This window comes from Podarcis erhardii (assembly GCF_964252035.2).
Source record: "Podarcis erhardii genome assembly, chromosome: 3".
In the NCBI taxonomy this organism is placed as follows: domain Eukaryota; kingdom Metazoa; phylum Chordata; class Lepidosauria; order Squamata; family Lacertidae; genus Podarcis; species Podarcis erhardii.
In genome coordinates this window covers 33,823,404-33,834,358 of record NC_138507.1, presented here as the reverse complement: position 1 = coordinate 33,834,358, position 10,955 = coordinate 33,823,404, and the positions used below count along the sequence as shown (strand labels likewise).

The window sequence follows — 10,955 nt, the reverse complement described above, 5'->3', positions numbered from 1 at the left end:
AAAGACTCAGTATGGAGTACAAATTTCATTAAGATTAATCTGCTTTCAAAATATTCCTTTTATTTATCAACCTACCTCTTAAACATGAAGCTGCTCCTGCAAGATGGCAGAAAACAATACTAAGCATTACTCAGTTCAGTGTGGGAAACTCCACGAGTAACAAAAAGGAATTTGAAGCGGGTGCAGGAGTTGACTGGCATTGGTAGGATTCTTTCTGATAAAGCAACTACAGCAGAACAGGAAGAAATCCAGGTAAATTTAGCTAACCTCTTGTAGTTTCGAAATAATGACAAACACGCAGCTGTCCCATACAGGGATTGAACCTGCAACCTTGGTATGGTTCTTGGCTGTTTTTATTACTTGGAGTAACATTGAACGTTTCCTGAGAAGGGTACTTGTGTAAAAGGTATATATAAAAAAACATGCCACCATACTCGTTTTGGCTGGTGTGAAAAGAACAGAAAGCAAGCTAGCAGCAACTAAGTGAATGGAGTGTTTTGAGGACCATCCTACATATTGCGCTCATCAGAAACATTTTGAGAGATGAATGTGCCCTCGCTGCATATCAACCTTGCAATTCATCCTACAGAAGCTACAAGATCACTCCCCCCCACAGCCTAAATTTCTAATCATGTCATTAATTTTTGGGCTAAAAACTGGAAGAAACAGACCAATGTTTACAAAACTTCCTGAACTGGTTTGCTTTGAGAAATCTTTTACTCCGACAACTTGATGAGTAACTCTGTACAACCTTATCTTATGTACAGATTCACACCCCGTATGTGCATGAGTACATGTGAAGGAGACTTCATGTGATGATCTGCACCTTTGGTAGAGCCTCAGCATCTTTGGAGAGGCTTGCATAGGCTTCTTCGCTGAAGATATCCACCACTGGGGCTGCTCCTCAGTCACCATGTGAAAAGGCTGCCATACCAAGTTTAGCATATATTGCAGGATTTAAAACAGATTTGTTGATTATCATAGAACTGATTACTGAACCAGATCTTTGCTCTTCCTACAATATAGTACGTTGCAAATTTCCTAAGAGCGTTCCGCACTGGAGTCAAAAGGTGGGAAATGGGAATCCTGCTGCCTCTCCCTCTAATGCATGAATACCATGAACAAGCAACAGATTCTTCGTACTTTGGGCTGCTCCTTTGAAATGAGGGTTTTTTGTTTCGCCTTAGAATTCCGAGGATGAAAAGTGTGTTAAGCACACCAAGTGCATTTGATCTCTTCCTGAAGAACAGATAGCCAGCATGCATATAAGAATTAAAGGTAAGGCGACCCCTGACCATTAGGTCCAGTCGTAGCCGACTCTGGGGTTGCGGCACTCATCTCGCTTTTCTGGCTGAGGGTGCCGGTGTACAGCTTCCAGGTCATGTGGCCAGCATGACTAAGCCGCTTCTGGTGAACCAGAGCAGCGCACGGAAACACTGTTTACCTTCCCACCGGAGTGGTACCTATTTATTTACTTGTACTTTGACGTTCTTTCAAACTGCTAGGTTGGCAGCAGCAGGGACCGAGCAATGGGAGCTCACCCCGTCACAGGGATTCGAACCGCCGACCTTCTGATTGGCAAGTCCTAGGCTCTGTGGTTTAACCCACAGCGCCACCCGCGAATTGCAGCCCACCAACCTCTGGCTGGGAGGCGACCACCAAACTTTACCGAAGTGCCATTGTCATGGAAGTTATATACTGTATCCAAGAGCTGTTTCTGCTTTAACCAGTGTAGACTCCAAGAAACATGCCAATATTATCGTCAACAGATTAGGAGTAAAAATTGTATGTTGTGATTTTTGAAGGAAGTTGTATTATAATCCATTCTCCTAATAAAGAGCTTCAAAACAGGATCCAACTGGCAGCCTAGTACATCAGCTTGGTGGCAGCATGGCCTGCAGCTTATCGAGGGAGCCCGTAGCTAACTGGCTAGCTACAGAGGAATGCAGAAGTGGGAATAGGGAAAGTTATTCACCAGGAATAGTACAAGCTACTACTGTTCCAGATCCAACAGCCCAGAAAAGTGATCCTTACCAAACCAAGGCATAACCCTTTCAACCTTAAAGAGATAGGAAACTGTTATGAGACATTCTGAGCACCTTCATTAATAAATGTTCAAGTTTTCCCATTAGAGTGTAGGTTAAAGGTAAAGGGACCCCTGACAGTTGCGAACAACTCTGGGGTTGCGGCGCTCATCCCACTTTACAAGCCTCGGGAGCCATTGTTTGTCCATTCTGCAGTTTTTCCGGGTCATGTGGCCAGCATGACTAATCCGCTTCTGGTGCAACAGAACACCAACACCAGAGCAGTGCATGGAAACACTCTTTACCTTCCCGTCGGAGAGGTACCTATTAATCTACTTGCAGTTTTTGGCGTGCTTTCAAACTGCTAGGTTGGCAGGAGCTGGGACCGAGCAATGGAAGCTCACCCCGTCACAGGGATTCAAACCACCAACCTTTTGATCAGCAAGCCCAAGGCTCAGTGGTTTAGACCACAGCGCCACCCACATCCCCTACAGAGTGTAGGTTACATACTTCTAAAGGTAGGTCACTTTTTTTTAGGTGGGAACCTAGGAAACTAATGAAAACAGTGTGCCTCTATATGGAATACCTTCTTAGCAAGGGTGAGCCTTCCCAATCAGGATAATTTACTAAAGGTTCCTGACATTTTTTAAATGTATTCATGGGTTGATATATAGTGTGTGTGTGTGTGTGTGTGTGTGTGTGTGTGTGTGTGTGTGTGTTCGCAGTTTACTGCCGCAACACAAAGTTAGATGGTCACTCCAAAGCAGTCTTTCAAGAAGCCTGCACTAGAAACAGTGATTTAAAATTACCACCTTTTGCATTCAACACGTCTATGCATGAGTCAAATGGCATTTGACTGAAATGAGGACATACTGCAAAAAGTAACCAATATTTTAATTATGCACAAACGCAAAATTATGTTCCAAAAAATAACCACAATAAATTAACCATGTAGGAATGTAGAAAGGGTTTGCCTTTCTGAATTAAGATGATTTAAAACATGAGGGGGGGGGGAGAAAATAATTTGCTGTACTATTAGTAAGGCAGGAAGCATAATATATACCTATAGCCCAGTCAGTTTGGTGCCACGTTCGCTCTCAAAATATATAAAGTTCATACAAAGATAAAGGTGAAAGAAAATAACTAGGTCCTCAAACTTTTGTTTCACTTCTTAAAGTCACAGTGGAGACCCATCACAAGTTTGCCAGAGCACTGGAGATTGCAGTACTACTTAATTTTCCCCTTAAGGTAAGACAGTAAAAGAAAATGAGGATTCAGTACGTATCTGTTGCAATGTTTATGCTAGAAATGCATGTACAACAGGAAAGAAACATTAACATCCAAAAATGAAAGCCAGGGAGAGGAAGAGAAAGAATAAAACAAAAAAGGCAAGCCTAGTTTACAAATCAGATAGTTTTAAGAAACTAAAGCTTAAGCCATCCTGTCACACAGTGGAACTACGTTTTTGAGCCTCTTAAATATGCTGTTCCATACCACACCGGTATACTGCATATCACCGAGACAAATATGTGGGATAATTGAAATCCAGTTAAGGGTACTCAAGTTCCATTGCAGTTTATGATGCTTAGATGTGTCAGTAGAGCTCAGTTCTTAAAGTGCATTGAGACTGTGAAATGTTAACCTGTACTTTTTTTTTTAATCGTTGTAATAGAACAAACAAATTTCAACTACTTGGGAGCCAGCTTAGATGTTTTTTCGTGCACTGATACCAAGCCATCTTCACATCTCTTCCAAGCTTCGCTTGATGGCCTCTTGAAAAGCTGCATCTTCCTCTGCATCTGCATTAAAGAAGCAGGACTTAAAATTGCAAAACAAATGCATAGCTGAAATACTGACTCAAGCAAGAAATGGCTACCGCTTCCTAATCAGCGGTTGCAGAAAGGTCAGGTCCTGGGTCCGTCTAGCTCAGTTGTGGTTACAAACTGACTGCAGTGGCTCCTCCAGGGTTTCACAAAGGAGTCTCCCCCAAATTTACGTTGAGAAGGCAGCAACTGACCCTGGAAACTTCTGCATGCAAACCAAGTGCTCTACCACTTTTATTCGTTTATTTATTTATTAAATTTGTATGCCGCCATGTAGATCTCAGACACCACCAAGCTATGCTCCTTCCTAAAGCAAGTTCTAACTTTTGTAAATGTTTGTTCACATAGCTGGCAGCTACCAGATGTTAGCCTCTGGGGGTATGCGGGATGGCTAGCAGGCACAAATGGTTTATACAACCTGTATAAAACAGTATCTCCTCCGCTAGGAACTATACACAAGGCTGTCACAATGTGCACGATCCCAACAGCTATAGAAAGACAGCTCACACCATTGCGGGGGGCCACATATATGCCCCCCCCACAAAGCTGCTAGTACATACAACCATTGCCTCCATAAGATCCTCGGTTGTATCATGACTCTGCCAACAACCCGGCTCACTCCTCTGAAGGCCAGCATGCAAGCACTGTATTAACTGGACCTAAATCCATGTCTCAAATGGTAAGCAAAGGCCCATTTTATGGATAGTCCTTTCTCTTGCTATAGCCACTTTTCTCTGTCACAGTGCCTGTACAGGAATATGCACATATGGTGGGGAAAAATGCTTTCTAGGCTCTTCCCTTGTTTGATAATATTGCCAAATCTAATTTTCTACGGCCACTTCATCTCTTGAATAAGCATCTTGTAGCGAAATTAACATACCGTTTTGGTCCTTTGTTACTTCTGAAACCTGCTCCACTGCCATTCGAGTATCTACCACTTCATTTTCTGTAAAAAGACAACACAGAACTAACTATGCAATACCACAGCTCTCACAACTAGCTTTCCTCTTCAGAGTTTTGTTGATTGCTAAAACCTGGCTGTCATAACTTTTCCTTCCTCGCTTCAATACCCAGTACCCTCAAACAGTGTGCAACATATAACCAAAACAGAGGTTTATCTTCACACCCACACTGAGCTAGTTTAGCAATATGGATGGTAAAGAAATTGGGAATGCATTCCCATTAGTGCAATGTCCTTTGAAAGCCACCATTCAACTTGATTTCCATGTAGTTAAAGAACATGAGATCCATGCCAACACTCAACTGCAAGTTCATATTATTTTACAGAACTGAACATGCCACAAAATAGATGAAACCGGCATGTGGCTTTCATACTTTAACCCCCATAACAATTGCACAGAACGGAAAACAGGGAGGACTCAAGTTATAAGCTTTTCAACAACAGTGATGCATTTTGACAAAGTACATCAACACCAGAGATGTATATCATAAAGAGACCCCTGAACCCTCTAAAATCTCAATTCAAGATATTCTGTACAGGCAGGACTAGCATAATTTGATCTCTAGGGTGCTGCACCTGAACTCAAAAAAATTGTTTAAATGAAGCTCCTGTTGGCTTTGTGTGAACCATAACTAAATTCCTAAACATAAGATCTTGCAGTGCACACCTTTAGACTTTTCCTTTGCAGGTTAGGAATGAGCTATGCTGCAGCAACTTCCATGCTGCAACAGGGGGATGCAACTGTCTTGACTTTCCACTGATCTTCCAAGACAAAACTGCTTCAGAACAAGTGATTAAATAATAAGGAGCATCAAAGACAATGTTGAGGTTGGTGTGCCACTGCTTCAAATCTAAAATGAGGCAAGTGACTTATTTTGCACAGTAAGCCATTGTAGGAAGAAGCGGGATTAGCTCTAGCTCCTAAATTTACCCCGACCTCAGGAACCGTTTCTCAGAGTAAAATATGAGCCAAAATCTTACGCGTTATGTAACGAATTGTGAACTTTGCATTGGTTTGCTCTGCATAGCAATACCCAAAGCCCAACAACCATCTGGTGCTTCAGAAGTGCTGTGCAAAGTACATTGAAATTCCTGTGCTCAGAACTTTCCAAGTGCCAAGTAGAGGGCTTTCAAAGCCCTTGTGCTGTGCCTTCTACAGCAATGGCAACATGATGTTTGTCGAATATTGGGAAGCACTGCACTGTGACGGGTGCCAATCACAGGACGTCATCGTGTCACATGATTTGACTGGCAGGTGAGGGGTCCAGTACACCTGTCCATGATGACTCGCCAGTAGTGGGGCAAGATAAAAGATCTGGCCTGCTGGGTCAAAAGCCTTCCCCATCCCTGTCATAGGCTGTTCCTTACACAGAGCATAAACACATTGCTCACTAACGGGCTTTATATTCTTTATTTTGCCTCCATTACTCTTTTTCTTCCTAGTGGCTGGCCCATACTGTAGAGCCCCTGCAAACTAGTTCAACTAAACTAAGTTACAAGTGGACTTTAGAATGATTTTAGAATGTTGTATTATTTTACTGTTGTTAGCCACTCTGAGCCCGGCTTCGGCTGGGGAGGGCGGAATATAAATAATATTTTATTTTATTATTTTTTATTATGTGATCTATTGATGGGGAATTATTCTTAAAGCAGTACAGTACGTAAACAGGTTGCCTCTCCTCACCTCAATCCTGGAAGTAGCTTCCACCAGGCAATGCATACCTAGGCTGTATATATAAATGTATTAGAAAGGATACCTTTGGCTGTATCAGAAATGCTGTTCAATAAGGCATACATCATATCGGCATCAATCTTATGAGGATCTAGAATGCGAGTTGTCCGCTGAGTCATCTTAAGCTGATCCTCAAGCTCTAGAAAGCTTTTGTCTCCCGAAAGAATAGTGAAAGGAATATGCTTTGGTAGATGCTCATCCAGGCGGCCCACCTATGGAACAAAACATGAATTATGCGAGGCAGAGAGACAATGGGCATACAATTTCTTTAGTGAGAGGATTTCAGATTGTGTAGGTAGACAAGATTGAACATTCTAAAACACATTGTTGTGTATGTGTTTTTTTACAATCAAGAGGTATATACGTTTTATGAAAAAAAAAATTATATATTTGCACTGTGATAGGATTCTTGGTGAATGCCAGCAACTGACACCCTAACGCAAAATATTTCCTTTGCATCTTATCACAGCACAGGTGCGTGAAAACTTACATGCACACAGATTGCAAAGTCAGCAGCCTCTCTCCTTGTACCACAGTGTGGATGGAGGAAGAAACACCCGATCTTGTTAAGGTAGTTAAAAATCTTGCAGTTCACAGGTGGCTTCCAGTTGTTGTGCCCACCTAAGCAGTAAACCAGAAGACAGCCACTGTTAAGAAATTCGAGGGACTAGACAAGGGAATAGACAGCTACTTTTTAAAAGTGTGTGTGTGTATATATATATAAAAACCAAACCCTGTGAAATACTAATTATGTTTCTGAGAAGCGGGTAATCTAAATTGCACATGGTTGATATATGCAATGTACATGCTCCAGCTTTGTAACTTTTGCTAATTTGTGCGCCAAAACATGCTCCCATAGTAATGGGCAAAGGACTGAGCTACGCCTAACATCATAAAAGGTGGTCGATCCTCATTTCAACTGTTTTCAGGTAGACATCACTTACAACATTTTTACTACAGTTATACCTTGGGATGAATACGCTTCGGTTTAAGCATTTTCGGGTTGCACTCTGCGGTGACCCAGAAGTAACGGAGCGCGTTACTTCTGGGTTTTGCCGCGCGCGCAGACCATCAAAATGACGTCACGTGCATGCGCAGAAGCGCCAAAACGTGACCTGCACACGCGCAGACACAGGTTACGTTTGCTTCGGGATGCGAATGGGGCTCCGGAATGGATCCCGTTTGCATCCCGAGGTACCACTGTAAATGCAGACAAATGCAGCATCCAGTGGGTGTTAAACTGATACCTAAATTAACACAATGTGGGGGACCATTGGATCTGTGCTGGGAAGTGGTTCAACAGACAAGGTGCTGCTATTAAGGTGACCCTGCTGTGTGCAGGGACCTCTTGAATCATACGCATTGGAGGGGTTATAGCAAACAGGGCGTCCGCCACAGATCTCAAGAACTTGGGTTTGACCGATTCTGGGGGAAGCACTTCAAGTACATGTCAACTATGTCCTTCAGGGCTTAATACCCCAGTATTAGCACACCTTGCCTGAAATAGGAATGCTATATGCCATGAACTTGTGTAAATGTATGCTGCTACATTTGTAGATTACCTGACTCACATGTGCTATACAGTATGCATCAAGGGAAAGTTTGCACTGCCGAGTTCCTTACCTTGAAAACCCCAGATAAAAGTTCCTTGGTTAAGGGTAGCAGGCAACTGATGGAAAAGGTTTCCCCAGTTATCCAAATCCATCATAATAATATGAGTCATGGTACACAAGTAATCAAGATCAGGTAGATCTTTGTCATCTAGATAGTCGGGTGGAAGGGAAGAAGGAGGAAGCATAACAAACATTATACGGATTCCTCAGCTGTAGAAATCTGTACTTCAGAAAAATTCAAAACAAAGCACATCAAATTCTTTAAAAATTCATTGCAATTTAAGTAATTCATACATACTCAATAGGGTACCACCTTCAGCAAATTTATACTAACTTCAACATTTTTCATTATGAGGTTCTGCTTGCTTTTATGCAGCTTGCATTTGGATTTAGATGATTACTTACCCAAACGTAATTGTAAACAGTGAGGAGGAATACAGACAGACACAGAAGGGCTCTCAGGTGCTGGGGAAATTATTTACAAAACAATGCCATGATGAAAGTCTACTGAAAAAATGAATTTCCACACAGCGCCTGAGATTTTACTGTCCTGTAGCCATTTCACAATTACAGTATCAACAAACGCATTCTTTTCCTTCAAAAACAACTACCAAAAATCTCCTAAGCCTTTCTTATTCACATGGCTAGAAAAATTGTCATTGATGACGTAGAATGGGTGAAAGACTAAATACGTGTACCACTATGGAAACAATTATATAAGCAGAGTTTGCCGAGGCTATGAAATACTACATGTTCAGTTTAACCAAGGGCTCGCCAACATTTCTGTTTCCCCCCACCCAGAAAACCTGTGGTTTACTGCTGAATCAAACCAAACAGCAATCGGGTTTTGTGAGCGACAAGTGGAAAACCTCCTGGACCCGTGCTTTCCAGGCACAGGGCAAGCAAATTGTTGACAAGCCCCAGCTGTTCTGCAAGGTTCTCTCAGCAGCCATATTTGTTTGGGCAGCCATATTTGTTTGGGCATCCAAAGTATACCATGGTTTCTACCTACCTACGCCAAACCCTTCAGAATGTGGCTTCTTAACTTGCTCCTTGGGTAGCTCTCCTGGCCACCTCTTCTCTGAAGCACTTGCTGCAGTCTTGTCTTCCGAAAGCATTAAGTTTTCAGGCTTTTTGTCTACACAGGATCCACCGGGGGAAATCTGGAAGACGTCACTTCCTGCTTGAGTTGGGGCTAGCTGGGGCTTTTGTGGAAAGCAGTGCTTGCTGTGAAAGTGCTGGTGGGCAACTCCAATATCGTTGAAGTTTTTGTTGCATGCTCCACACCTCACAATGTACAATTCTTGGTCAGGTTTTTGCTCCGAGTGTGTCATGAGATGAGCCATCACGTCAGGAAAGCTCTGCACTGTTGAGGAGCACAAGGTGCAACGGAACCACAAGTTGCCCTTCTCCAGCAAGGCCTTCTGACACCTCTTGTAATCTGCCTTCCTGTTCTCTTTGCTAAAGTATTTCTCCCGACAACCACAGTTCAGACGATTGCTCTCTTCTACTATTTCGGTACTCTTGATCGATGTCCCCGCTTCCTCAGACACGCATATGTAATCTGTGCTATGGAAGCCCTTGAAGTGAAGCAAGAACTCCTCCTCGGCGTCAAAAAACAGGTCGCCACAAAAGCCACAGAAGTATTTGACCTTTATGACACCGTTATGCTTATCCTGACAGTGTCGATGGAAAGTTTCGTTCTTCCGGAATGTCATTTTGCACAAGTCACAGCTGTACCTGTGGAAGTGGTGGCTCTCTAATGACACACAGTGCTGCTTCACGCTGTCTTCAGAGTCAAAGAGCTCCTCGCACATGCAGCACTGCCATTGGTGAGACGTTGACACATCCATGGGGCTCGAAGGTGGAGACTGCTCCATAGGGCTAGGAGTTCGGTCTTTCTGTTCAAGTGAACTACCGTACAGTGCACCAGAAGATGCTGTAGCATCCTCAGCTGTAGCATCCTCAGCACCAGCACCAGCAGCAGCAGCAGCAGCATCCTCACGGTAAAAGCTGTGCACACCATGATATTCTGTCACATGGGCCTTAACGTCATCTACTTTCTGAAGAGCTACACTGCAGACCTGACACCAGAAGACGAAATTAGTCAAGTGAGCTCCTCCATGGAACCGGCTCATGTGCAAACGGATGACGCTTGCATTTTCCGCAAGCTTGCCGCACACTGCACATTTGCGGCAGATTCTGTTCTCGGAAAAAATGTGGTTTTCTACCAGCTCCTCAGAAGGAAATGCCAGCTCACACTGACACACCCAGGTTTTGATGGCTGGAGCACTGCTAACCTCTTGGCTTCTGCCTTCCGAATCCTTTATTCGTTTTGAAACTGTTTTCCTCTCATCACCAACGGATTCAATCGAGTCCGAAGGTCTCTTCAGAGGAGAAGATTTTAAAAAGCTGCTATTCTTCTGTAGATGAGAGGCACTTTTATTCCTTTCATTGACATGGCATACTGTCAAGATGGATTCTTCCATCGTGGTGAATACTTTAACCTTGTGTAGGGTTTTGGAAATATGCTGACGGATATGGGTGTCATTGATAAACAGCTCGCTACAGGTGTGACAGAAACCTTTGGCTTTAAATACTTCAGCGACTTGGCAGATGCGCTTCTTTGACAGAGTCACTGGGCCAGCATCACGACAACGAGTTCTAAAATGGGAAAGGACATTGTAATACCTACTTAGCTGTGCATTACCAAAAATCAAAAAATCAGTATGGTCTAAAAAACACCATTCTGTTAGGGTGTGAAACCTAAGACGCTGGCAAGTTAGCAACGTCATGTGACTT

The 10,955-nt window shown here is 43.1% G+C and overlaps 1 protein-coding gene and 1 long non-coding RNA gene across 5 annotated transcripts in view; one reads left to right on the top strand and one right to left on the bottom strand.

Moving 5' to 3' along the window:
* The first annotated feature begins 2,264 nt into the window (after positions 1 to 2,264).
* Positions 2,265 to 3,355, top strand: LOC309339504. Its single transcript, XR_014155422.1, has 2 exons — positions 2,265 to 2,717; positions 2,750 to 3,355. It is a non-coding gene; the product is annotated as an uncharacterized lncRNA (long non-coding RNA).
* Positions 3,356 to 3,661: 306 nt separating this feature from the next.
* The window catches only part of ZNF451 (zinc finger protein 451), a 52,916-nt gene continuing 45,622 nt past the window's right edge, over positions 3,662 to 10,955 (bottom strand). For all 4 annotated transcript variants that reach the window (XM_081856880.1, XM_081856882.1, XM_081856879.1 and 1 more), the window contains 6 exons: positions 9,166 to 10,817; positions 8,164 to 8,301; positions 7,031 to 7,161; positions 6,566 to 6,752; positions 4,728 to 4,793; positions 3,662 to 3,823 (listed from right to left, as the gene is read on the bottom strand). In XM_081856880.1, the coding sequence (XP_081713006.1) occupies positions 3,765 to 3,823; positions 4,728 to 4,793; positions 6,566 to 6,752; positions 7,031 to 7,161; positions 8,164 to 8,301; positions 9,166 to 10,817 (2,233 nt within the window). In that variant the 3' untranslated portion in view covers positions 3,662 to 3,764. The remainder of the gene's footprint in view (positions 3,824 to 4,727; positions 4,794 to 6,565; positions 6,753 to 7,030; positions 7,162 to 8,163; positions 8,302 to 9,165; positions 10,818 to 10,955) is intronic.